The sequence below is a fragment of the Rhipicephalus microplus genome, chromosome 2, assembly GCF_043290135.1.
Source record: "Rhipicephalus microplus isolate Deutch F79 chromosome 2, USDA_Rmic, whole genome shotgun sequence".
In the NCBI taxonomy this organism is placed as follows: Eukaryota; Metazoa; Arthropoda; class Arachnida; order Ixodida; family Ixodidae; genus Rhipicephalus; species Rhipicephalus microplus.
Window position 1 is genome coordinate 259316634 of NC_134701.1, and position 27999 is coordinate 259344632.

The 27999-nt window shown below is 43.4% G+C and overlaps 2 protein-coding genes across 4 annotated transcripts; one reads left to right on the plus strand and one right to left on the minus strand.

Annotated features, from left to right (window-relative positions):
• Window positions 1-1834: 1834 nt before the first annotated feature.
• LOC119170062 (methionine adenosyltransferase 2 subunit beta) lies at window positions 1835-5633 on the minus strand. Of its 3 annotated transcripts, none has more exons than XM_037421092.2 (6): window positions 5495-5633; window positions 4465-4642; window positions 4249-4363; window positions 3980-4132; window positions 3696-3889; window positions 1835-2277 (listed from the first exon to the last, which is right to left on the minus strand). In XM_037421092.2, exons 2-6 carry the CDS (start codon window positions 4639-4641, stop codon window positions 2002-2004), a joined length of 915 nt encoding a protein of 304 aa, XP_037276989.2. In that variant the 5' UTR covers window position 4642; window positions 5495-5633; the 3' UTR covers window positions 1835-2001. The 3 variants fall into 3 exon arrangements, with proteins under 3 accessions (XP_037276989.2, XP_037276988.2, XP_037276990.2); XM_037421091.2 differs by lacking the exon at window positions 5495-5633 and adding an exon at window positions 4862-5034; XM_037421093.2 differs by lacking the exon at window positions 5495-5633 and adding an exon at window positions 4717-4855.
• On the plus strand, window positions 5033-27999 carry Btk (tyrosine-protein kinase Btk29A). Its single transcript, XM_037421090.2, has 18 exons — window positions 5033-5203; window positions 6173-6348; window positions 6607-6696; window positions 6801-6882; window positions 8078-8233; window positions 8834-8892; window positions 9023-9100; window positions 9889-9953; window positions 12387-12446; window positions 12597-12725; window positions 14254-14456; window positions 15504-15568; window positions 16117-16223; window positions 16825-16913; window positions 18389-18590; window positions 20668-20786; window positions 23870-24027; window positions 27584-27999. The coding sequence occupies exons 2-18, from the start codon at window positions 6193-6195 to the stop codon at window positions 27653-27655; spliced, it is 1890 nt and encodes a 629-aa protein (XP_037276987.2). The 5' UTR covers window positions 5033-5203; window positions 6173-6192; the 3' UTR covers window positions 27656-27999.

A 27999-nucleotide genomic window follows, 5' to 3' on the forward strand; every position in this document is an offset into this window, starting at 1 on the left:
CGGTTCCCATCGAAATGCGCACCGCCACTATCACTTTACACAAACTCAACTCGCTGCACCAGATGAGTTGCAGTGATGCTTGCGCCGTTAAAACACATAGCACGGCTTCGTCGTTACAACAGTGTACATTTCACCAGGAACCTTGTGCACTGACTTCATGAACGTCTTGCTGCAGAACTTCTGTGCAGCGTGCCTCCAGGACGTGCCGGTGAGTCACCGGAGACTTCAACGTTAATGTACTTCGACGTGAAAACCGGTGGCTTGCCACATTTCTCCATGCCGAACTTGGACTTCGCCTCTTGTCCGATAACACGCGGTCAACTATTCACAACACCTGTTTAGACACTGTGGTTACTGCATTACTGTCGATTCAAGCACAATCGACCATGTTCGCTACATTTCGTGTGGTTCTTAAATCTCCTAGCAATACTTCGTATAACACCCCGATGTGTTGCGAGTGCATTCATTGCTTCGACTTTGTGCCGAAACTGTGACTTTTATTACACTGCCATCGAATGAGCATAAAAAGGCACAAAAATTCATGAGGCAGGATTTTATGTCGCAAAAAAAAGCGCAAACCCGGAGTGACGGCGTTATGGGCTCAGTAAGCAAGCACCAGCTTCGTGTTCCACTTTTCCGCTGTAACACCTCTGGACTCGTCCAGTGTGCATACAACTCTATAGTCGTGTAGCAGGCCGCAGATTCCTTGTAGAGACACGAATATGGTGCCGCGGCTGATGTGATGACAAGGTGACCTGTTGCTATTATGCTTACTCGTCCCAATTCCTGGCTAAACTTTTGGCAGTCCAGAAGATGATTACACTGTAATTTGAATGGTGCAAGTCCTTGAGAAGTTGACAATTTTTCTGCATTATAACGCGTTGTCCACATCTTAAGAGCGCGGAAACAACTTCAACTTATTGAAGTGCACTATTTTCAACAAGGATATAGGGTTACTTATACCCCCAGACAGAATTTAGACGAATACCCGTAAAGAAAAAAAAAAGACATTTATGAACTGAGCTTCGCCCCATCCCCCTTGTATGATTGCTATATCAAAGCGTTCCGTGCGCAGTCGAATGACCCGTTTTCTGCGCACTTACGGAAACGCAGGATTTATAAGAAACCGGTATCGCTTATCGCTTTCAGACTCTCCAATAGGATCTTTGCACACGAACATTAATGGATTCCATGCCTAGGCAAACGTTTCTGTAGGAAGGGCCTAGACCTTACAAATCAGGAATGAACCATACACAAGAAATTTAGTGACACACATACACGGCTTACACACGCGACGAAGTATATAGACCGTAGCTGGGCACAGCCAACAAACCACAGGCGAAACTCATAACGAGCGATAAAACATTCGTGAGCTGTTGAGCACGATGCAAGTGTTGTCGACGCAGACGTCTCGCACCTCACGTGGCGCTTGCCCGCGAATGCAAAGTTCTGGCGCACGTGCCCGCACGCACTTCCACCTGTAATGCTATCATAGAGAAATAATGCTATGCGCACCGCGACACTTTCGAAGAGTGAACTCATGAAGACGAGGCACGCAGGAAGGCAATATTGATTTCCATCCTGAACGTTCTGCACTCCCCGGAAGAGATTAGCGTGTCTCTTGAAATAGTGTTATATATCTAAGTTATATAGGAGGCAAAAAAAAAAGTATTTTTCTCAATTTTCTTAGAGTGTACGGGAGGGAAATTTTATCACTGTCCAAAGTATCGCTTTTTTTCAGTCAGACCCCACTTCCCATACCGCTCTTTTCGCTGCACTAGCCAACTTATAGTCGTAGCCAGGATCAATGAACATCAACACACACACACACAGCGCCTTTGGTGTGCCTCATAATTCAGTCTAGTGCATATCATCGACCCATGAATTAGAAGCTGTCTATAGTATAATCCCTGCTATCTCACCAACGTGACCATCGAAAAACCGATGTCGCACGAGTGAAAGAAAAACATGGCGGCGATCGAATTCGTTACACGGCGTGCTTCATGCGTGCTGCTCGGCGGCGCTGACGGGCTGCAGGAACTTTGCGAAGCCAGCGACACCCTCGGCGAAACGCGTGTGGCGGGCGATGCCGAGCTTCTCTAGCCTGGTGTGCTCGAGCCGGCAGTCTCGGGGCCTCGGGGCCCCGCTGCTGGGCTCAGGATCCGGAGACACGTGATCGGTGTTGAGCCCGTGAGCCTGGCCGATGGCGCGCACCATGCCGTACTTGGTCAGGGGCTCTAGGCCGCACCACTGGTACACGCCGCTCACGCTACGCTCCTGCAAATGAGAGCACAAAACTGCAGATTGAGTGAAGCAGGAGGGGAGGGGGGGTCATGATAAATGAGCTACATCTCGATAACACGAACGCTGCAGTCAGTACGACCCCCACCCCCAAATAAAAAAAAAGGGAGGGGGGACAGAACAAGGAAAAAAGTGACATGGTTTCATATGCACTTGCCTAAGGCGACCTAAAGGAGCTTCTTGTTCTTCTAACTCAATTGTAGTAGTGATCCCGCCCCAAAAGCGTTCAGCACCTCACGGGGTTCTTGCAGTGCCCCCGTCATTGGCCCATCCTTGCATGTGATGACGTCAAGATAACGTCACAAATTTTGATGTGACGTCATTATGTCATGATTTCTTGCATCACTCGAGTTGACGCCGCCGACTGCCTTCTTGCACGTTCGAAGGGGCACCACAGTGTTGTAGAAAAATCAACCTCTATACGAATGACCTATGGCCACCTGCGTACGTATGCAGGTACAGCTTAATTTGTAATCACGTAGCCAATCTTCGGAAAGAGTGTACATGGTCGGCAAATTTTGGAAGGTGTCTACACGGCGAACACAATGAATGTTCTTGTCAACGAGAAAAACGGGCATACTGCCCGCATATACGATGTGTTTGTTTAGAGCACATTGATGATGTGCGTACACTGCGCATTGATTTACTTTCACGCATTCGAGTTCTTTAACGGGCACACGCATGCCTGCTTTCGGTGATGTTTCAAAAGCTATCTAGCGCGCACGTGTGGTTTCCAGTAAGGCGTCCGTCAAAGTTGGCTTCTCCGCAACAAGAAGGCTTATGAGGGGAAGCCCGCTTCCCTCTCTCTTTATTGACGACGAGCGTGGGCACTGAGAGTGGTTATTTTATCATGACAACGATACGCGCGGCCATACCAACACAACTCCTTAAAGCCACTGAACCAAGGCCATCGCGTTTTCGAGATAAGCGGGTCGACGCACGCATCAGAACGAGTCACGTGTGTGTGAGTGCGCATGCGTGCACCATGATTTTATGCACTTTTTGAACGATGTAATGAGATAATGAAAGCGCAAGTGGTGCGTTTCGCAACGGAAGCGTCTCCCAAATTCAGCGCACAACAACGTACCACAGACAAGATAAAACACCGCGCTATTTTGTCTCTTGACTTTGTGGCTCTTGACAGACGCAGCGTTTTCTGCGCGAAAGACAACGAATGACCCAAGGGTAGCGAGAAAATAAAGAAATGGACGGTGGCAGAAGCCAGCCGCTGAGCAAACTTTAAACGGTCGTAGAAGTTACGTGCGCATCAAGCTTGGGTAGGGTGCAAAGCCTCTAATAATATTTACGGATGTTCACAGTCATTGCCTTCAAGGTACAACGAAAGCGAATCTGCCCGGATCCCATTTTGTGTATCCGTGCATGCGGCATAATACCTGTAATCGACGCTCGGCGAGCTGGACAACGATGGACGCAATGTCCTCCGTGTGAGAAGGGTAGCGGATCTCGAAATCCGACGCCTTCACGTGCTTCGAGCGGTCGTTCAGCAGCTGGCACAAGACGGACACGGCACTCTCCGATGCGTACTCCTCCCCACCGTACAGCACGGGCACGCGCAGCACAATTGAGTCTGCACGTTGAATCGGAAAAGCGAATGCGCTCTTTAGTGGACAGCCAGTCTTATTCCGTATAATAACGCATCCATGGGTCAAGAACCGACCTGATTTCGCAGTGAGCACTACTTTCTCGGCCTCTGCTTTAGTCGTGCCGTACTTGTTCAAAGGGTTGGGCTTGGCGTCCTCGGAGTAGGGCGGGTTCCGTCCATCAAACACATAATCTGTGCTTATGAAGATGAACACGGCTCCCACGGAATCTGAAAGTCAAATGTGCCCGTAAACCGCCGTAATATCGACTTACCGCCTTGATTCTTTTTTTCTGTTCCCCTTTCTTGATACAAGACACGCGCGTGCCCGTGCACGGCAAACTTACCGGCTACAACTGCTAGATCTTTGGATGCAGTGACGTTAAGCGCGTAGCTGGCGTCGTAATCTTTCTCAACCTTGTCAGGAAACCGCTGAGCAGCTGAATGCACGATGACGTTTGGCTGGAAGTAAATGCAAGCACTCCCACTGATATTAGGTACGTACACAGGAAGTACAGCGCAAGAGAAAATGCGCACAATGGGGCAATGCTATAAGCTATTACCTTTCTTTCCTTCACGATTTTTTCTGTTTGCTGGCGGTCAGTAAGGTCCACGTTAAGCAACTCCCCCGAAGCCCTGCTGTGAGCGAGACCGGTGACGTTCCAAGAGGCACCCTGAAATGCTTTAACCAGGGACCTTCCTAGCAAACCAGAGGCTCCAGTGATGAGCACGGTCTTCATCCTGGAGAAAAATAGAACGCGAGTGTATGCAAACTTTCATTTCGAATCTGGGAAGGCAGCCGACGAGATAGCGACCTTTATCGAGAGCGAACGCTAAACCGGCAGCACGATCCGCAGTGTCAAGCTCGGCGGGACCCGGCCCCGTCATTTGCCTGAGCACTTAGGCGCCACAACAAAATCGCGGTCGGTCGGAAACACGAGCATCACATATACAACGTACCTGCTGCAGTCGCGATACAAATGACCACCTTGAACACCACCGCCGGCTCCCAGAAAGTGTAACAGGAAGTTGTTACGTTTACTTCGAGGAATTTCCGTTTTCTGAGAGAGTGCAAGGAGGCCAGAGACATTCTCCTCCGTCTCCTCCACCAGTCAGACGGGCTAAGCTGGCTGACCACAGGCAGCGTGATGGCTGCAACTGCGAGACAGTGTTCCTCGTAACAATCTGTCGAATATGTGCACAGTGCTTCTTACTACGCCCAACAACACCGTGTGTCAAAGTGTGAGCGCATCCGCTATGCAAGGCGTGGGATTTACATCGTCACCAGCGCACAAAACAGCTGTGAGTTGCGCCTTTGACATCACTTCGCTATTCAAGTGATCCTTCATTCTGAATTTCGCCCATGTATTTGTTTCGACCGAGTTGCTTCTTTTGTATCGATGTGCCGAAATTGTCTCTGCTGCGTTACGTGTGCACATTCTCGATGAACCAGCAAATGCACTAGGAACTGCGACTTACTTTATATAGAAATTAGGGTAATCGTATTTGTTTTGGTCTGTCGCACGCCGTGACATCACCGACGGTTTCGGTAACGTTTGGCTGGAAGGAGGGTTTGGGCGCACTGGAATTTACCTGCAGTGCCAGCAGATCGCGAAACTGTAGTATTCGCGACGTGTCGTATCGTATTTCCTGGCGCGTGGTCTTCTGTGTAGGATGGCTCGGTGGAACCGTTAACTTATGCACAACTGAGGAACGGAATGCTCTAGCGCGCGCTTTAACGCCGTGCGTGTTTCCGGTTATTCTGCTGGCTTTCTTTACTGTCTCGTGCGGCATCTGCCGCACCACGTAGCGGCTGTTCTGCCGGACATAGAAAGTCGAGCGAAAGTGAAACACAAAGCGCATTCCGCGACTTGGGCGAAATCGAGAAACGCCCATGAACTGCATTTCGTGCGGGCACGAGCTTCTTGCTCGAAACAAAGAGGGCGTATTTTATGCGAGCGCGAAATCTGCTTCGGAGGTCTTGCCGAAAAACCGGTCAATATTTCAATTCACAGATTAAACCCATAAATTCGAGGAATATGCAAATGAAGTCTGATTGCTAGCTATAATCTGAAACAGGAATTCCCAGATTTCTTCGTTATTGCGATTCCCGTTTGGATTATAAGCTGCGGTGTACCTGTGTGATTATATTGCAATTTTACATGCACTCGTTTAGTGACGTTTCTTGAACACATGGAAAATGTTTGGAAACTTGCCAATGTGTCATGTGTCCCCATCATCTACTCATGTAAATAAATATATTGCTTCCAGTTCTCAGGGTCTTTACACTTATGATGAAAATGGCGTCTATAAATGAGGAGGCGGTGCTTCAGGCACCTATGCTCAAGCGCTCCCAAAGCAATAGTAGACTCAAGTCTGTCAACTACAAGTCACGTTGGTTTGTGCTCACCAAGGCCTGCCTGCGGTATCATGACGGAAAGCCAGATGCAAGTAGTTTTCGTTTTTCTATGCCATGTCTTGTTGCGTCTACATGCATATGTCACATAATTATATATCTTATACTCATTATGACATATACATATAAGAAACTTAACAGTTGCCTGAACACTGTGTGTTTTCCTCAAAGATCTGATGGTCTTTAGTTTCACATATTGATATTTCTATTGAAAGTCATAGAAACAATGTTTCTACTTTACATCATGATTCTTCCTCTTTTATTGCTTTCTAATTTTTGTTTACGGCAGGGCAAAGAAAAAGGACGCTTGGATCTGCGCACAGTGCGACTTGTAGAGCGTGTTGATGATGGAGCGCTTGAGAGGGAAAAGGCATTTCAGGCATGTAATTTGTATCTGCCAATCGTTTGTCACACATGTTTACAGGGCAGCCTTTGACTGAACTAGCAACCCAATTTAATTTTTCCCTTTCATCTGCTGTTTAGATTGGCTACAAAGATCGCTTTATGTACATTGTGGCATCATCTGAAGCGCAACGAGAAGAATGGATAGGTGCTTTGAGGAAATGTGAGTAGTGTGTGCGGCTTTGTACTTGCATAAAAGAAGTATCTTGTTTTCGTTGTTTTGTTGTGTTTCTGCTTGTGAAGGCTCATAAACAAAAAAGGCCAGTACCGAACAGACTAAGGAAAATAGAAATATTACAACAAGCCAATTGTGTGATGACTTGCTTAATGCTTTTATATCCTCATGGAAGCATAACCATTCATGCTCTTCTTTTAACCAGTTTCAAGGGAAGGATAACTTGATAGTGCGATGGCCATGATTCATTGGGATATGTTAAAAGATTGTAAAGCACTTGTTAATGTTTGAACATTAAACGAGCATGTGAAAAATGTCAGTACTGTGTTGAATGCACATCCTGTACTGCTTGCTTTAATTTCATTGCTCCCCACTATGTTGCCCAGTGTAACCACCACTTTGTTAGTTTTGTACATCTGAAAAATAAACTCTTGTATGTCAGCAGAATTTCACGTGAGGCAATAAAAACTGGCTGTTAAACTATTATTTTGCAAAATTCTCTTCAAGGCTTGGCATTAGTCAAATGATTTTCGCAGGTGCCACTTTCTTCATTATATTGAAGGGGAAGAGGAAAGTGCAGTTCATGTGCATAGGCAGGAGTCCTATTTTCAAGCATGTGGTACTGTAATGGTTGCTATTTGCCGGTTTTCTTGTAAGCTGCATGTTTAACAGTATTCATGCTAAAATGCTTGCAATTTTTTCTTATTAGTGCTGCTGTCAAAGTGGGTTCAAACAGGTGCTCGTAAATATATAATAAAATAGGAAAAAATACCCTAAGGACAGTTGCTTTTCTGTTCATCACTTGATTTTAATAATGGACACATAATTTGTCTAGATCACTCTCATTAAAGCTCATGCTGAACGTAACTGACCATACTTGAATAGATGCATCACAAGCTCAGTGGTGTACCAATAAAATAAATTCTCCAACCACTTTTAGGTCACAGTTTCTAATATTAAAATGAAAAACTGACTTGACGTTTCGGGACTGATTCGTTCACTTCTTCAGGGGTGACTGTTAGGCCAGCTCCGAAGCTGGCGACTTTTCGTTAGGTTGTCCCCATCTTTATTTCAGTGTGTTTGGGAATAGACTCCATTGGTCCTCAAACTGATGGAATAGTAGTTCGGGTGGTTTGAAGAAGTTGCGTGGTGTCGAGTTTTTTACTTTGCTCTGCATTTTCAGTATGTGCAAACAACGAGCAGCTGGCTGATAAGTTCCACTCGGGTGTCTGGTCTGGTGGCCGTTGGGGCTGCTGTGGCCGTGGCTCTCGCAGTTCCCCTGGTTGTCGAAGCACGTGGGTCACCTCACCACATAGCGCAGAGTCCCTCAACTCTAGAGGTAAGCTGTTTGTCTGATCAGAGGATCTGTTGCCATTCTGTCACTTTGGTGATACTGTCACCCTATTGTGACGTAATCTTGAACTTTTTTCATCACAATCATCACATCATTGATGCGATCTTGTTTTCGTTAACGTCCTGCATCCTCTCTGCTCAGCCATGTAAAAAGTAATTCTGAAAAGAAGTATACACAGACACAAGTTGATATCTATTATGTCTGCTTCCACTGATCTGACTAATGTGCTTAGCATCCTTGAAAGAGATGTCCTTTCATGTGAAGTAAATAGATGGAAAATAGAGGGAAAAGGTATGGTTCTCGTATCATGCAATGTATGAGCACTGGTGCCATGTGCTGCAAACTATTTAGTAAACTTGCAGAGCATGGATTGATGAGTACTTACAATCTCTTCTCTCGCAGACTGGATGCTCTCATTACCACCAGAAGCCCGAACTTGTGTAGATTAGCTTCTAGAAATGACATTGCAAACTAATGTACGTTGTCACAGAGCCTGTCAACAATTTGCGATTGATCCCTAGGGTATACGGGCCCAAACAACATTATTTGTCATTTTTTCAAACTCCCTTTTTTATGTTTGTGCAGGTAGCATCACATGCAGTGATTCAGCACCTACAAGGAGCAAGGACATACTGCCTATTAAGGTTTGAGTGCTGTGTTGTTTGGACATGTTGTAGTAGACTTTGTAAAGCATTCCATTACCTCCTTATAGTCACTGACTTGCCTCTGCTTTTATACGCTCACTTAAGGCTGGTCTTTCTCTTTTATTGTTAGAGTGCTGTGTCTACAAAGGTGGTGACAGCACTGTATTCATTCCAAGCCATTGAAAAAGGAGATCTCTCATTAGAAGCTGTAAGTGACCACTTACATCCTTTCAAGTGTCATGTGCACGCATTATTTACTTTCTAATTAAAGAAAAGAAGGGTTCAACATGTCTGCTTATGTTCTTAAAAGCCTTGTTTACACCCTTTTGACAGTTAAGGGGTCCTGCGACACTTTTCATAGTAGCAATGGAATGCATTCAGTAAATGAGCTTATCGCCTCACCAATTCACAGTTGCAAAAAGTTCTATAATCCGTCCGGTACGAGCGAAGTTGAGATTTGTCGCACGCTGCAATTGCATTTTCAGTTTTCTCGTCCCAACGAAAAAGCTGGAAGCTAAAAAGCGAGGGATGGCATGAGGGAAGGAAATGCATCCCACATGCCTCGTCACCTTAAGTGCTCTTTCTCTTTTTTTCTTTGAATGCGCGGTTTTTCAGTGTTTTCACGCGTGCACGTTTGGACAAGTCGTGGCCTCCTGCGGCGGCCCTAGTAATGACCTAGGGCGCCAGGCTCAAATCAGTCATAGGCTGATATAATGGCTGGGGCACAGTGATTCTTGAGTCTGTATCGCTATTTGTTAGAAGAATAGAAAGCTAGATTGAGCTGACTTTGAGAATGTGCTACAGATGCGAGGCCGCATGCTGCGCTATAACATTTGAATTGCGTGTTCCAAGGAGCCTCGACTACTGATTGGGAGTGTTTTTTTGACGATGCTGAAAAAAAAGTGTTGCAGGGCCCCTTTAATGTACACTTATACAGTGTAATTTCATTGACAATGCTTTGTGTGTTTGCCTGAGCTGATACAAACTGTTTTCTAGGGCAAAGAGTACATTGTACTGGATGACACTGCAGAGCATTGGTGGCAGGTTAAAGACAAGAATGGGTAAGATGGCTTCTCTTTCTTTGTTCTCTGCTTTCCACTGGAAACCATAGAATATTTGTTTTTTGTGCCCACCATGTGCCCACCGTCTTTCTGATTTTTTTCCTTTGCTGCATGCAGAGAAGGATGCGTAAGTGTGAAGCTGATTATTATTATTATTATTATTATTATTATTATTATTATTATTATTATTACTACTGCTACTACTACTAAGCTTCCTCACAGATAATTGGGAAGTACAAGCAAAAGAAAATTATGAAAGTAGGTAGGCTGGCTGCTTATATGATATTGCAGCTGAATTTCTTTTGTATAGATAATAACAGCATGACTTACAAATAACAAAAATTAAAACTATTTACTACGAAAAAATGCAAATTCCCATGTTTTATTTTTTGATAATCAATTATTGCCCCTGACAAAAACCCTTATTAAATTACTTATATATAGATATTGAGAGGAGAAAATTTTTTTTAAAGCTGTGCACTTCATTTCTGTTAATTACGTGTATCCACACTTTCAAATCATTAGTGTGCTCCTGTGTGTTTGTTTTTTAAGTATAAAGCATTTTTTTGTAGCCCAGTAGTTTTCTTTGAGTGGTATGACACATAAAATGAGATTTCACATATTTAGAAACACTTTGATTTGCTTAGTTTTTGTCTTAAAAGGCACCATGAAGTATATAATTTTTTGTCGTGTTTTTTTTTAACACTGCAAAGCTCTTTAGAGCAGTTATAACTCTGATTGCTTTGATTTCACACACATGGTACAAAATAGGTTGATTTGTTAAGCATAGATGTGTTATGTTTTAGAAATTGCAAGCTTGAATTAATGATTGTATTGCATACATGTACTTTGAAAAGTGTTTGTAGAAACTTTTGTAACATCACCACAATCAAGAATTGGCAGAGATGTGTAAGCAGCCCATAACATTATGAAAATCCTACAAAATTAGAAAAGTATACTACTATTGAATTTTAGATGCTTGTGTGTGGATGGCATGACAATCACACCTCTGCGACATTCTGCATGGTTTTTAGATGTATGAGTGTTCAGTCATATATATATGTGACTGAACACTCATACTACATGTGCGGTTATATATATATATATATATATAAAGGGAAAGAAGCGTATACCTAAGGGCTCGTTTTTCCGTGTTTTAACACAATATTAATGAGATCTAACAGAAAGTAATGCCAAGGAATGTACAGGTGAAGTTATTAGAACCAATGGAATGTAAATAAGAAGAAAGAAAAGTGGATGAAAAAATAATCGGCCGTGAGCAGGAATCGAACCTACGACCTTCGAATAACGCGTTCGATGCTCTAACCACTGAGCTACCACAGCGGCCTTCCCCCCATCCACTTTTTTTGGGTTTATATGTGAATTTAGAAGTAGGAGTGACAGTCAGCGCCATCTATAAGCCGAGCGACGAGTGTGAAAACACTCTTATGCGCATGTTTGGCGTCACGTAGCACGTGAACTTATTATGAGCGGGCAGCTGTTAGATCTCATATATATATATATATATATATATATATATATATATATATATATATATATATATATATATATATATTCGATGGTCGCAGGATCCGAACCTGCGACCTTCGAATAACGCGTTCGATGCTCTACCACTGAGCTACCATGACCGCTATCCCCCCAGCCACTTTATTGGGTATCTATGTAAATTTAAACGTGGGAGTGTCAGTCAGCGCCACTAGCAGCCATGGCGGCGAGTGACACTGAGCCTGTTTGGCATCAGGTAGCACGTGAACCTATTACTAACTGGATCCTGCCCACGGCGAGTTATCTTTTCACCCACTTTTTTTATATCTTATCTTTTCTTTTATATGTATGTATATATATATATATATATATATATATATATATATATATATATATATATATATATATATATATATATATATATATATATATATATATATATATATATATATATATATATATATATATATTAGAGCTACTTCGTTTTATCATTACTTTTCTCAGTGCAACTTATGTCAGTAATATTGGGCTGAACTTCTTTCTCATAAAGCTGATAGTGTTTCATAGTCTTCAAGTCAATAGTCAAGAAAGAAAATGAAAAATAAAAAGGAAAGATTTATTGACAGATGAAAGAACACCAAACTTGGGGGAGTTCCTGGTACCACTTTGGAAAGCTTGCCTGCATTAGCATCTTTGTGTTGCGATGCATTTTCCCCTTTTTTCATTACTTGCCTTCATCTCAGAGCACTTGCAATGCATTCAATAGAGTTGGAACCTTTCTGAAGTTTTTTTTTTCCTTTCTGGGCAATCTCAAAATATGTACATTCATTGTTAGCAACTGTATCTTTTTTGATATGTAAGGATTCTTTCTGCTCTCTTAGCTAAACTTAATGCTATTTTGCTTGTCTTGTCACTTTTAACAAACAGGGCTGTGGGCTTCATCCCGAGCAACTATGTGGAGGAGAAGGCGGGCCTCTGGCAGCATGAGTGAGTGGCGCACTGCAGTTTGTTCTTTGCACAAAGCAAGTGTCGTACTCAGTAAGAATGCAAGTCTAGTTATTTACTGCATAACTTTTTTGGAAGATTTAACATTGTCTCATGTCTAAGACTACCTGAACGCAGTCACGTGTCTCGCAGGTGGTATGCGGGCGACATGTCCAGACAGCGGGCCGAACAAATACTTCGCCAGGAAACGAAGGAGGGAGCCTTCGTGATTCGAAACTCATCCACCCAAGGCCTCTTCACACTGTCCCTCCTGGCAAACAGGTGAGCCGAACTACATAAACGTAGTTTGTCACGGTGAGGTAGCAGTTAAGATGCTCGGCTGCGAACCAAAAAGTCGCGGGTATGATCCCGGCCATGGCGGTCGCATTTCAACGGACACAAAATGCTAAAAGCTCTAGCACTGTGCAACTTCATTGCCTGTTAAAGAACATTAAATTATTGGGATTTTTGGAGCCCTCATCTATGATGTGCCGGACTGTCATATCTTGGTTTATTATGGTTTGTCCACTGTGCAGTATGTATGGGCTTGCTAAATTGAAATGTTTGGTTGAGTTAGTACTATACTCAATATGTTTGCAAGATAGGGCATATTTTCCAACCCATTCATTTTATAAATGTGTTCGTTTATGAAAATGAAATTGAGATAAATAAAAAAATAAACAAAACTGCCTACTTGGACCTTGTGTTTGACTAGAATAGTGCCATCAGAAAGCTAAAGCTCTGTCATTTTTCCTACTTGTGCAAGTCAGCAACGAGTGTATGTTCGCCACAGTTCATGTGCATGTACAATTTTGTTTGTGCTTGTAGTTTCATCTGGAAAGTTGGGAACGTTCATATCGCCTTCTTGTAGAGACAAGAAGAATGAAACACTCATTAGTGCATATTGAGTATCCAGCTATTTATTGGGAAAACTTGTGCTCAGAAAGACAAGCAATGTTCAAACCATAAATGACTGAAGCACTTGGTCGTTGTATCTAAGATTTACAGGTCAAGTTTGTCTGCTATACATGTCCTGTCTTATACACGCATAAATAGTGTGCTAAAGCTTTGCATCTTGTGCTGAGCAAGATGCACCTCATGTTTGGTTAGACGATAATCACGTGAAAAGCATTCACTAACATAAAAGTGAAACTTGGTGTTTTGATACAATATAATGCGGGGTGGTATCCTAAATTTGACTTGGGATACGTTGGAAAGAATAGTAATTTGTATAACCCTGTGACACCTGACTGAGCTCTGGATAAATCAAGCTTTTAAGTGGACAATACAGAGGAAAATAATTTTGCTCATATTAGTAAATTATCCTTTAAATGTACCAAAATCACCAAGGGTGCTGTGAGAAGACATTTGGTAAGCAAGAAGACTCGCAGAAACAGAAAGCGGGTGGCGACACACATTGAAGTTCACACATCTATCTCCATAGTGTCATACATTTTGACGGTATCTTCTAGGCCCTATGTAGTTGATAATTGATAAAAGTGGAGTAGATTATTTTCTAACTGGACCAGAAATTTGGCATTCCATGCTTCAGGAAATTTTGTTGAGCTAGAGTCGCTAAAATACAAAAAATAGACATAAATTCGTCATGTCATGCGCAGAGGTTTTGGTGCAAAATAAATAAGAGATACTTTGACCATGATTTTCGGTCTATCAATTAACTTGGGAAGGTGAAAGTCACGACATCTTAAAACATGCTTTACCAATCTAAACTGACTCATCGCTTCACTTGGCGTCCCATGAAATCTCTCGAATAGAGACGACAGTCTTGCCACACTTTTTGTCCATGCAGTCCCAACGGCGTGTTTCAAGTAAAGCACTACCACATCAAGAGCCGGGCCGGTGGCCAGCTGTACCTCTCTGAGCGCCGCACTTTTCCCTCCCTCGAGGATCTGGTGCGATACCATCGCCATGACAGCGGAGGGCTTGCCACGAGGTTGCGCCACTGGCCCGCACAGCTGCGCCGCACTGCTCCCACTGCTGGCCTTGGCCATGGTTGGTCGTACATTTCATTATTTGCCAGCTATCGGGGTGGGATATTTTGACAGTCGCATTGCTCTGGATAACTTAATATGTTGATGCGATGTCCGTACACTTGATCAAAGATTATGTACTTTTTAATATAGCGGTTGGTTCAAACTCTTCAGTACAGGCGATTTAGATAGTGGGTTGTTTATCGAAGAAGAAACTAGTGGGGAGAGGGAGAACAAGTGAAGAAGATGGTAATTTTTGCTTTTTTTCTTTTTTTCATGCTGATTGGCCATAGTTTATATAGTCTTTAGAAAGTCAATCTCTCACACGTGTGTACACGCACAGACACGTGTGCACACACATACACGCATGCACTTTGTATGGGATGTTGTTTGCAGATGACACATTTAAATGCTCTGATTCCAATGCTGAATCAACACATCTACATTGGAATGGTGAACAGTGTTAAAAAATTTGTTTACAATAAATATTTTGGATTGCTTGTTTGTATGTATGTGGAGTATATTGTTTGTAGAAAATCGAACCGCTGCATTCTACTGCACACCAACAAATTACAAAACCGCAACATTCTGTCCTCTTGCTTACGAAAACCCTTTTAAAAACCGCAAGTGCGCCGCCCTGCGCTGCATATTTGCCCGACTAATGGCGGCACTTGTCGTCCTTCGTGTGGAAATCCTAGTTGCACGTGTCAGGGCTTGCTTGTTGCGCATGTTTATGTCAAGTGAGCTGAGTCTAGATTTTTCGCATCGTAGTGCAATCAGACTGAATACCCTGTTTCCAGTAAGTCACTAGTCACCATTAGGTGGGCTAGTTGCATTGCAGGGAAGCTAGATTTACGATGAGAAAAAGGGTTGGTTGGTCACATTTTTTATTTTTTTCAATTCGTGGACCTTTTTTATGTTGTCTGCCTTCTCATGTCAAGAATGTGTGTGTTATTTGATTTTGTGGCTGTCTGTAATGTTCCGGTTGTAACCTTCGAGTATAAATGAACTCTTATTGGGGCTATTTGTGGAACTTGTGTAGAAACCTTGTGCATCTGTTAATCTGCAGACAAATGGGAAATTGATCCGTCCGAGCTGACCCTTCTGGAAGAACTTGGAAGTGGGCAGTTTGGTGTAAGTAGCCACTGTGTACACTTTTTTTATTAAATGTTGTAAGCCTTTGGAAAATCAGCTTATACAGCTACTGTTATTACTGAAAACCCAGAAGCACCATTTTATCGAGGCTTTTCTACTTGGGCATATAAAAAAACTTGTAGTGTGAGACTGCTTTTCCTTTTAGTTTTCCTACAATAATGCACATTTAATAGTTACAATGTTGATTTACCAATTACTGAATGTGCACAGTAACCTTGGAAGAAAAAAATATTGTAATTATGTATGCAGACTGTTTTGAGCCACGCTTGCTAGGTACACCTATTTCTTCTACAGTTATGGGCTATTCCTCTTTGTCTTGTCTTCACATAATGCAAATAATCACTTAAATGTGTTTTAGTTCTGTGGAGACTGGTATCTTGATCCTGCTGAAGGCTAAAACTAAGAATACATGCGTTTTTTTTTTTTAAATTATGCAAAGCAACATTCAAGAGAACTAGCCATGGGTACATCGGACATCTAACCATGTTTTACCATATGTGTGTAAACTTATGTTTCTGTGTAAATAGGTGGTGCGCCGAGGAAAATGGAGAGGATGTCGAGATGTGGCCGTGAAAATGATGAAGGAAGGCACCATGTCTGAGGATGATTTTATCGAAGAAGCAAAACTAATGACGTGAGTACCCATTGGCATGTCGTTAAGTTGGGCTGGTGTTGGTCTCTGTTGTGATTAATATGTAAGCGTGTGTACGTGGCTGGGAAGAAACATATTTCAGCTTTTTTTGCTGGAGCCTCCCTGATAAGCTGGGACATTTTAGCTGACATGTGCAAGCAGTCTTAAATGGCACACCTGTCACGCATATACTGATAGTTTTTATGCGAAGCTGTGTACTCCTGCCCCACTATAGTATCATCTGCATGAGCAAAACACGTCTACCCTACACCATCAATAGACGCTCACACTTGCGTGCTCCTCTACTAGCACACGGGAGCACTCCTTGCTTTTTCACTTTGAACGCTGAGGAAGGGCATTTGGCGAGGTAGACAGACAAGCCGATGAACGTGTTCACTGTAGGTAAAAGTTGTGCGCTTCACACCAAGACACATTGTGGTAGTTTTTTTATTACTTAACACAACTGCATTAGCAAGCACGAAAAAAACAAAAGTAAATTTTAGCAATCTGACAACTGCTATTACATATTTCTGTGGTTGCTCGGGGCTTGGTTGATGTTCAAGCAATCTGTTTTCATCGCGCTGCTGTTTTTTTGTCATTTCAGGAAGCTACAACACCCCAACTTGGTTCAGCTCTATGGTGTCTGCAGCAAGCACCGTCCTATATTTATTGTAGCAGAGTACATGAAGCATGGTATGGCCATTTGTATCAAACTTGAATTTCGATATAGAATTTCGCTTCCTTGAATTTTAAAGAATAAGAAGCTTGAAAGCTATCTATAGACTCTTACTCGAGAGATAGTAATATCTCGGTTATGGCAAAACAACTGTAATGGTGTTGTTCTCAGAATGATGTTGTGATTTTTTTTAAGGTAGTATGCAAAAGTGCTCACATTTGGTTCTGCACGACATTTTTAATTGGGATTGAGAGCGATTATTTAGCATGTTACCTTGGCTTTGTCTGAAGAAAACAGGTTTTTGAGGAGCATTGTGTGAAGAAACATGAACTTGTGATGCTCATAAGGAGCGCGGAAAAACTCCCTGAGGTCTATGCTACTGCCAAGATAGAATTAACAGCAAAATTAACCGTTTGCAAGGACAGGAGAATCATTTTGTTTAAGAGATATCGCTCACATGGATTCGTGATGTGAGGAGCCATATCTCACTACTCAGATTCTTCATTCGACCTTTTGCATAATTCGATGAAATCTCATGATACCACAAAAGTTGCATAAATGGGACTCAACAGTACATCATTTTTCTCAGCTTGATATTTTTTCACGTTTAGCTTTGATCTTGATAAGAAATTGATTTTAGTCTAGCAATGTAGATAGCTTAAGCTGAAATTCGTGGACCGCACTTGAATGCTTTCAGAGACCTCCAATGTATTTTCTACATCGCACTCATGTTTTCTTGGATGCTTGGCACTGATTTGTGAACTCTGGATGCGTGGTACGATTGATACAGTATTGGCACCCTGCATTCAACTAAGAGTATTCTTAAATGGACCATGAAACACTTTTTCAAGTAACCATGGCATGGATTGACTAAAAGAGCTTACTGCCGCATGAAATAGCATTGCAAAAATTTTAGGAATCCGCCCAGCACGAGCAGATTTACAAATATTTGTTACAGGCTGCAATTGTGTTCTCTTTTCTCTCATCCTGACAAAAGCGTTGGAAGCTAAGCAGGGAGGGATGCCAGGGGCAAAGAAAATATGTCGCGTGTGCCTTGTCACCTCGAGCACTTTCTTCTTTTTTTCTTTTAATATGTACGCGGCTTTGTCGGTGTGATCGCATGTGTGAACAAGTTGCGGCCTCCCACAGTGATATACCTGTAACGACCGAGCACGGCACGTTAAAATCAGCCAATTGCTGGTAGAAAGCCTTATACGAGTGATTTTTGAGCGTCTTTCGTCATTTGTCAGGAGAAGAGAAAGTAATTTTTAGCTGACTTTGATAATTTATTGTAAATTCTAGGCCGTGTGCTGCACTATAATATTTGGCTCGCTTGTTCTAGGGGGCCTCTACTACCGATCGGTAGCGTTTTTTGACCATGCTCAAAAAGTGTTGCAGGGCCCCTTTAAGATTCTGCAATCAAGTGTTTTGCTTCTTGGCTGGTTCATCTGTTTCTCTACTTGTTCACTCTTTGCTGTGACTGCTGTCTTAGGCTCCTTGCTGCAGTTCCTGCGTCGTCACGAGCGTGCCCTGTGTGAGAAAGGCCCTGTGCTGCTTCTTGACATATGCCTGCAAGTGGCCAGTGGCATGGCCTACCTCGAGCTGCATAACTACATTCATCGTGATCTGGCCGCACGCAACTGCCTCGTTGGCGAGAACTATGTGGTCAAGGTTGCTGATTTTGGCCTGGCAAGGTGATCCTTGATTATACATGATTCTCCACACTGTAAACAATCAAGGAATAACTAAAGCTATACATAGAAATGTGCCATATTCATGGAAGACATCAAAGCTGATGACAGGACGAAAGTGGATACACGTGATGGACGAAACTGCCACTTCATCCTGAAAGCTGAAGCCTGTATTCACCAACCAAACCAACCTTACATTATTTCTCGTTTTCCCTATAAAATTTGTGTCCTAAACGTGCTTCATAAATAAACATGATGCCAGTGTTCACAAACCAACTTCTGAACAGTGAAATCTCGATACAACTAATCTCAAAGGACCGCTGAAAGTAATTTGTTATTTTGAAAAGTCGTCGTAATAGAAGTACCGTAATTACTCGAATGTAATGCGTACCTTTTTTCCGGTTAAGCGAGTTCATAAATCGCATGCGCGTTAGAATCGAGTACGAAAAAAAAAAAAAATGAATACGGCCATTCTATTGCCATCGGCATTTCCAAAATGGCCGCCCCCTACGTGTGTCGGCATAACGCGTCGGCCATTTCTGCCTATGTGTTTCCTATGTGCGGCACTTCGTACGTGTGCTGAGGAGTTCGTCATCTTGTAGTGCATTAGCATCGACGACATGGAAGGGTCGACTCCAAAAACTCTAGTGCACCACGATGCCGCTTTTAAAAGAAAAGTCATCGTGTGTGCAGAAACGGACGGAAATCGGGCTGCATCGCCATCGTTCGAAGTTCACGAAGCGTGCATGCGGGACTGCCGGAAACAAAAGCAGAAGATTGTCAACAGCAAAGCTTCACGCAAAGGCTTCAGTGGACCACAGCAGGGTCGGTTTCCGCAAATTGAAGAGCTGCTCGGCGAGTATGTGCTTGGACAGCGAGCAGCCCATGAGGACATGACTGCTCCAAGGGCGGGCTATGCAGTTAGCATTAGAAAAAGGTCTAATGCGGCGCCAGTTCAAAGCGAGCAGGTGTTGGCTAACTAACTTTATGAAGAGGAAAGGCTTTTCCCTCCGAAGGCGAGCGGGCATATGCGAAAAGTTTCCGAAGGAGTACGATGGAAAGCCTCACAGTTTTCAGAGGTTTGTCCTAAACTTGCAGCACAACAGCGGCTACCTGCTTGGGCAAATCGGGAATGCCGATGAGACGCCTCTGTACTTCGACATGCCTGGCACCACAACCGTCGAGAAGAAGGGGGTGAAGCAAGTTCGCGTGTTGACATAGGTCCACGGTGACGGCAATGCTCTGTTACACGTCAGATGGGCACAAGCTTCCCCCGTACCTCATATTTAAATGGAAGACGCTCCCGAAAGGAGTCGTTTTTTCGAGTGGTGTGATCGTGTGGGCCAACGAGAAAAATGGGTACGCCTCGCAATCGATGTCTTACTTTTTTTTTTCGTCGTGAAACCCGGATGCGCATTACAATCGAGGGCACGGTACAATCGAGTAAGTACGGTAATAAAAATTTGTGCAAAAATTTTTAACGCAACCACATGAGTCACCTGCCTATACATTCTCGATCGCGTTATGCTCTAATGAGCATGAAAAAACAAACACTAAATATTACGGAACCAGTGCATTTTTATTTGAGAAAGAACATGATTTATTCTGATGTGGCCAGCTCAACTGCTGAAAGTCTCTCTGCGAGGCATTCATCTTGCGCACTGTGAAGCATCGGCGTTCAATTCCGATTTTCACGTTGGTTCACACACGCCGTTTGAACGTTGTCTTTGCTCTCTTCGCCCTTTTCTTTCCACGACAAATTATATGGATCTTATTGGTCATCAGCTAAGCTGACGTGCATGCTTTGTCATTCCACTGTGCGTAGTGTTCAAGCATGAGTGAAGCATGCACGGGCAGCTGTCACCAACTTTGTGTGAAACTCTGGCGCTATTGTGTGAAATATTTACAGTTACCTACAAAGATCAAACTGGCTTTGATGTGGTTCTATGGGGAGTGCAGAACTTGCGGGTAAAGGCTGTGTTTGAGGAAATCTTGTGTTCAATAGTACTTACAGCCTGCAGTCTTTCCAACATTGTAAAACACCTTGTTGCATTTTGTTTGTTTCCTTGGGACGTTGCAGATACGTCATTGATGATGAGTACACCAGTTCTGGAGGAGCAAAGTTCCCCATCAAGTGGGCTCCCCCTGAAGTACTAGGCTACACTCGCTTCAGTAGCAAGTCTGACGTATGGGCATATGGTGGGTATTGTTTACAACTGAACCTTTGCTGGGGTGTTCGGATAGTTGTGGTGCTTTTTTTGCTAGCATATTTGTGTTGTAGCGCATTGTACATATAGACAGCATATTTGTGATAGGGTTTAGTACATATTCTGATATCCATAACCTATTCTTGGTGTCTGTACTGTCGATTCCGGATTTATCAAACTCAGATATATTGAATTATTGGCTATATCGAACAGGTGAAAAATCCCCTTGAACTTCCGATGCAAAAGTATGAGACCGGTGCACCCATATATCGAACTCACACACAACGGGACATCCGCTATATCGAACGCTGTGCCGCGCCGAAGCCCAGAAAGTGCATTTTTCCCAGCAAATATTGATCAGTTTCAGGCTGTGTTTTATCAAGTTTTGATCCTTTTTCACGCGCAGGCAACAACAACAAAAAAAACAGGTTTATTCCATCACGCTGATCTGGTTCGTAGCGTGGCATTTGCTACATTTGTACGTTTGATGCGCGATCTGCAGGTATTAGCGTGCGGGCGTAATGTTTTCCAAAACACCGATTGCCGAGGACACCGAAATGAGAATGGCAACTGACTCAGCGATCTCAGTGCAATGTTCGCATGTGGTTCGCATTCCCTACCTTGTTGCTAGCGCACAATGGCATGCAAGCCTGAAAAGCATGGCCTTCGAGATGTGCTACCTTGTCACGTATTTTTAGTCTGGTCGGTTTCAAAACACGTGTCTCGGAGGATACATTTTTTAATCTTTTTGCATCAAAGCTGCTGAAAGCAGCGGCTGGCAGCTGCAAAGCCATAGTCACATCGATATCGCCAACATTTCGACGGTGAGAACTGGGACGAACTCTGCGTTGCGTATTTTTGGCCTTGTGGTTTGTGCACTTCTCGCCTCGTTCCTGACAAATCCCCATTTGGGAGTTTAACTGAACGTTGACCCGCGCGTAGCGAAAAAGATTATGACTAGCACTTAAAGCGACGTCGGAAAAAACACTGTGTTGTAAACCTTCCTTGCGGGCCAGGGGATGACTTCGGGTGCGTCATGACCGCTAGCAACGGCGTACGGTGCCTCAGTAAATTCTGCGACTTATCAGTATTTCCGGGCAGCATCTCGGACAGAAGCGACGTCATCGGTAGAGATGACGATGTTGTTTCTGACTGCATCGATGTTGAGATTTTGGCTGCCGGTGCCGCGGAAGTGTACTCATGCGTGTATGATGAATATGCAAATGCTTGCATTTCCACTGCTAACCAAGCTTTTGCTGCACTACAAAGGTTGCATCGGCGTTCTGTGTCAACCAAGGTTGTGGCCGAAGGAGCTAAGTTCGCTTATTTGAAAAGCTTCAATGATATTAAGGATTACTGGAACTTGACAGCGCGCAATAAGCAAGACAAGTTTACGGAATAAATAAAGTGCAGTAACCTGCAGTTCGCACGTTGTTTCTGAGCGAATTGTTATTTTAGCTCTTATTTTAGCTCTCGTTGCCCTATTTCAGAAGCCTGAAATTCTTCAATTTAGGCCTTAAATATGCATATTTTGTATTTCAAATTCTCGATATATCGAACTATTTTGCGATCCCCTTCGAGTTCGATATATCCGGGATCAACTGTATTGGTGCGTTTTCTCTTCGTGTGTTTAGATTGTAATTGTCATTTGTGTTTTTTTTACCACCTCAACGTCCTTTCTACAGAAACGCCTTAGGGTGATTGTAGCATCATAATAAACTATAAATAAACCCAAAAATTCGTGCTGGAAATAAATCGCCCTATAAGTCTCATCTCCTAATGCAAGTATAAAAGGGTAGCGCGGGCAAATGGGACAAGACAAACAAAAAGAATTTTGTGCTGCAAACAACATTAGCATTTTTTGTGGGAACAGATATATACACTGCTTTGGGAAGAGAAATACTATCAAAAAAAAGGTGGGGTTAAGGGCAGGCCCTACACATGCATCTCAACTAGGGAAAATGCTAAGTTAAATTGTGAAAGTGATTAATCTCCATTTCATTTATTAGGCTGGACGGTAGGCTCACACGCATTAGCCCATTGGAATGAATTGTGAACACTCCATAGATTTTATGGGCATGGCAATCGCAATATCTGTGCAAAATGAGCATCTGTTTGAAATTGGCAGTGCAGTCACACTTGGCACATTACAGCACAAATTCCTGCATGTCTTTCTTGTCCCATTTGCCCCATTGTCTTCTGTGATGATTATCTAAGTCACATGTGATGCAAGAACACCTTCATTAAATTTTATATCCTTTATAAGCATGCGTACAGATATTGACATAAAGAAAAGGAAAAATGGTAAGTGCCTACTAAGGAGCAGCAATTTCTTCTGCTGAGTGTGAATGCTTTCATAAACTTTGCATGCTTATTTGTAGTGTGAGGATATGTTGGTGAAATAAAAAAAGTTTCACAGCATTGTTCGCACGCAACTGTGCGGTCTCTGTGTCTGTCTAATCACACAGGATTGGCACGTTGGCTTGCTGGCTATGGGCCAGCGAAGCTAAGTGACTGGCCGAGCCACGTGTTTACATTGGCATGCCTAGAATATGCTGCTTAATTTGTGCATTTTTGCTACTGGGAAAAATGTTGTGGCTGTGAGTGAACAAATGCTTGCTTTTTGGAAGTTGCCCCATCGTGGTGGTCTAGTGGCTTAAGTACTCGTCTGCAGACTCGCTGGTCGGGGGATCGAATCCTGGCTGCGGCGGCTGCATTTTCAGTGGAGGTGAAAATGCTGTTGGCCTGTGTGCTCAGACAACTCCAGGTGGTCGAAATTTGCGGAGCCTTCCACTACGGCGTCTCTCATAATCATAAGGTGGTCTTGGGACGTTAAACTTCACCTATCAATCATATTAATCTTTTTGGAAGTCACTATTATTTCAAATCCTGCATTTCATGTTTCATATATGGCAGCAGAACACTCACTGTAATAAAGCATAGTCAATGATATTTGTTATGCCCGGTCATCTGTGTTTTTTATATGTATGGATGGGAGTCAATACATAAAGGTGTGTTTGCATGGCTTCACTATGATACGCGAGAGCTGTATGTGTTGCAATTTAATGTCTGCAGGTGTGCTAATGTGGGAAGTGTTCACATGCGGCAAGATTCCCTATGGCCGGGCAGCCAACGCCGAGGTGGTTGAGCAGGTGCAACATGGCCAGAGGTTAGCCCGGCCTCCGGCATGCCCTTCTGATGTGTACCAGGTCATGCGCTCCTGCTGGGAAAAGGTGCGAGCAGAGCTGTTATTTTGCCAGATTTCAACTTTGCTGTGGCCTTCACACATCAAGTTGTGCTTTTCCGAATTCATTACCATTTCCCATATTAATTGCCATAATCAAAATTTTAAATTGGTTCAATAAAGCTACTAATGCAAAGCATTTTATTAGAAGTAAGCTAGTGTTTCAGATGAACTTTTTGGTTCAACATGAGTGAAAGCTATTCTTCTATTTAAAATTTGTCATGAAGTGCCTAACGGCATAAGGTAGGAAATGAAGTCATATAAAATGATGACCAGGACGAAATAAAAAAAAAAGATAATTTTTATTGAGTAATGTGTATATTTAGCAGAAAGCCTGCGACATTTACTCGCACAATTCCATCACCGATTTGGTACGAAGAACTGCAGTTCCTTGGCCACGCTGTCACTCGCGCAGGCGTTCGTCTTGATCCTGAAAAAAATCGCAGCTGTTGCACAGTTCCCTGTGACGACTGAGCATTTTGGCTAACCATGCCCCGCCGCGGTGGTCTAGTGGCTAAGGTACTCGGCTGCTGAGCCGCAGGTCGCGGGATCGAATCCCAGCTGCGGCGGCTGCATTTCTGATGAAGGCGGAAATGTTGTAGGCTCGTGTGCTCAGATTTGGGTGCACGTTAAAGAACCTAGGTGGTCGAAATTTCCCGAGCCCTCCTCTACGGCGTTTCTCGTAAGCGTATGGTGGTTTTGGGATGTTAAACCCCACATATCAATCAATCAACTAGTCGAGAGTTCGACGGAATGCCGTCTGGTCAGGTAAAGGCATTGTTGAAAAAACAGGTCACTGACCAATGTCAAACAAAACAATGACGTTTCGGGACCCGTACGGGTCCCTTGTTCACAATGGAATGACGGCTGAGCAACAGGTTCTTATGTAACGTTGAGCGCATGACGCAAAGTCCGGGAGTACACGTGGTTTAGTGTGCCAGATGATCTATTGATTGTGTTACTTGTCGTCTGAATGATTAGTGATTCGAGGTTCAGTCTGGTTGTAAAATTCTTCTCCGTGGCTACGATGCGTACGTTGTCCCAGCTTATCTCGTGGCCCGTCTTCTCGGCATGCTCTGCGAGTGCATTTGTCACTGTGTGGCCCTTGGCGACGTCATTCTTGTGTTGCATAAGACGTTTGCAGTAATTTCCACTCGTGCCAATGTACACCGATTCGCAATCGGCGCATGGTATCTTGTAGACCACACCAGGAAAGTGTTGCCGAGGGAGAGGATCCTTCACATTTAGCAACTCAGCCTTAAGCTTGCTTGCTGGAACATGCGCGATCTGTACACCACGTTTTCTGAATAGACGGGCTAGGGCTTCGCTTATATTTCGAATATAAGGAATCGATGCACGCTTTTTTGTAGACGATGTGTTATGCATGGCCTGACTAGTTGACTGCAGTTTATGCATGACGGATTTAGTTGTTTTCCTAATAAAAATCTTGGGGTATCCATTCTTGATCAGGTCATCTTCAATGGTCCGGAGCTCCTCCTGCAGGCTTTCTTCATCGAAACAAATGCGAATCGCTCCTTGAACTAAAGACCGAATCACTGAGCGTTTGTTGGCTACCGGGTGGACTTACTCGTAGTCGAGGTATCTACCGGAGTGCGTTGGCTTTCGGTACACAGCGAAGGCGAGGCCTGTGGGAGTACGTTTTACAACTGCATCCAAGAAAGGGAGGCAACCGTCTTTTTCTTCTTCCACAGTGAACTTGATGGAAGTCTCGACGCCATTTAGGCAGTCAAGGAAAGCTTGGACGTCTTTCTTCTTTATCACGCAGAAGCAGTCGTCGACGTATCTCAGAAAAACCTTGGGTCTCGGCTGAAATGTTCTCAATGCTTTCTGCTCAATTGCTTCCATTGTGATATTCCCAGTTGTGACCGAAAGCGAAGCTCCCATTGCGGTACCGAAAACTTGCCTGTAGAATTCACCCTTGTACGAGAAGTAAGTGTTGGATAGGCAAAACCGTAACAAGGTGCACAGCTCGGTGACGTCGAACGGTGTGCGATCGGCCAATGTCGTGTCCTTGTGAAGCAATTGTCTGGAAGTGTCTACAGCAAGGTCGACGGGAACACTTGTGAAGAGGGAGCAGACATCAAATGAAACCAGTACTTCGTCGACATCCACAGTGATACTTTTCATTTTGCGAAGCCAACGCACTCCGGTAGATACCTCGACTACGAGTAAGTCCACCCGGTAGCCCACAAACGCTCAGTGATTCGGTCTTTAGTTCAAGGAGCGATTCGCATTTGTTTCGATGAAGAAAGCCTGCAGGAGGAGCTCCGGACCATTGAAGATGACCTGATCAAGAATGGATACCCCAAGATTTTTATTAGGAAAACAACTAAATCCGTCATGCATAAACTGCAGTCAACTAGTCAGGCCATGCATAACACATCGTCTACAAAAAAGCGTGCATCGATTCCTTATATTCGAAATATAAGCGAAGCCCTAGCCCGTCTATTCAGAAAACGTGGTGTACAGATCGCGCATGTTCCAGCAAGCAAGCTTAAGGCTGAGTTGCTAAATGTGAAGGATCCTCTCCCTCGGCAACACTTTCCTGGTGTGGTCTACAAGATACCATGCGCCGATTGCGAATCGGTGTACATTGGCACGAGTGGAAATTACTGCAAACGTCTTATGCAACACAAGAATGACGTCGCCAAGGGCCACACAGTGACAAATGCACTCGCAGAGCATGCCGAGAAGACGGGCCACGAGATAAGCTGGGACAACGTACGCATCGTAGCCACGGAGAAGAATTTTACAACCAGACTGAACCTCGAATCACTAATCATTCAGACGACAAGTAACACAATCAATAGATCATCTGGCACACTAAACCACGTGTACTCCCGGACTTTGCGTCATGCGCTCAACGTTACATAAGAACCTGTTGCTCAGCCGTCATTCCATTGTGAACAAGGGACCCGTACGGGTCCCGAAACGTCAATGTTTTGTTTGACATTGGTCAGTGACCTGTTTTTTCAACATCAATCAATCAAATTTTGGCTAACCATTGTCTGTGTTGGCTGTACACTCTCGTAATGTTCTACTAGAAGAATAATGCATGTGCGTCACTCCATCATATCCTTCGTCAACTACAACAATGCCTTTAAGTGAAATTTGGCCTAAGTTTTTTGTCATAAACAGCTGCAGTAGTACTCGTAACAAGAAGTTTAACAAATATTGTACAATTCCAATTCTAATTGCATTGAAAGTTGCAGTATCAAGCACCCAAACTTTTTAAGCTAAGTTGCCATGTTATGGTTCACTTTAAGTGCCATGACCACAACGATAACACCAAGACCAGGACTTCCACATTGTGCTGGTTTGCAATCTGCCTCAAAGATTTAGAGAGTACTTATTGGTGGTAAAGCAAACAGAACAGGATAGAAAGATGACAACAATGCTGTTGTGTGCGAGTCATCTCTAGTAATATAGATTTGTATGTTTTCATCGTGGTATTGCAACTTGTATTTGAAATCTATGCCTCGAGTTTTAATGTAGCCCCTCTTTTTCTTTTTTTTTTTTTTCAGAAGCCAGACGCAAGACCATCTTTCCGGTCTATCAAAAGTCAGCTGGAAAAAATAATGGACAAAGATCACTGACGATAGAAATTTCTTGTATGGCTTGAGCACGAAATTTACTGCTCTTTGGCGTCATGTGAAACTGAATGCAGAGTCATTTATGACTGTAAACGTAAAGCCTGGTGGCCTGCTGTCGGTCCACATCAAACTCAAGCCAGGACTGTTTCCGTGCTACACCAGTTTATTTTGTTCCTAAAAAAACCTTTTTTTTAGTGCTAGTAAATTTTTTGTTACTAGTTTTAAGTTAAACAGTGTTTGCCTGCTCTGTTTATTAAGTCTTGGTTGTTACTTAGTACTTATGTATAGGCAGTCTTGAAATATTGTTTGGAATCTCTTTTTTTTGTTTCTCACCTGTGTGTTTGGTG

What these genes read in the sequence shown, in the direction of transcription:
- Btk (XM_037421090.2), top strand. Translation starts at nt 6,193, where the DNA reads ATGATGAAAATGGCGTCTATAAATGAGGAGGCGGTGCTTCAGGCACCT. An exon ending in AGGACATACTGCCTATTAAG is followed by an intron (nt 8,893 to 9,022) that starts GTTTGAGTGCTG and finishes TTTTATTGTTAG; the next exon opens with AGTGCTGTGTCTACAAAGGT. An exon ending in GAAGAAGCAAAACTAATGAC is followed by an intron (nt 16,224 to 16,824) that starts GTGAGTACCCAT and finishes TTGTCATTTCAG; the next exon opens with GAAGCTACAACACCCCAACT.
- LOC119170062 (XM_037421092.2), bottom strand. Translation starts at nt 4,641, where the DNA reads ATGAAGACCGTGCTCATCACTGGAGCCTCTGGTTTGCTAGGAAGGTCC. An exon ending in AAATCGTGAAGGAAAGAAAG is followed by an intron (nt 4,364 to 4,464) that starts GTAATAGCTTAT and finishes ATTTACTTCCAG; the next exon opens with CCAAACGTCATCGTGCATTC. An exon ending in AGTGCTCACTGCGAAATCAG is followed by an intron (nt 3,890 to 3,979) that starts GTCGGTTCTTGA and finishes TTCAACGTGCAG; the next exon opens with ACTCAATTGTGCTGCGCGTG.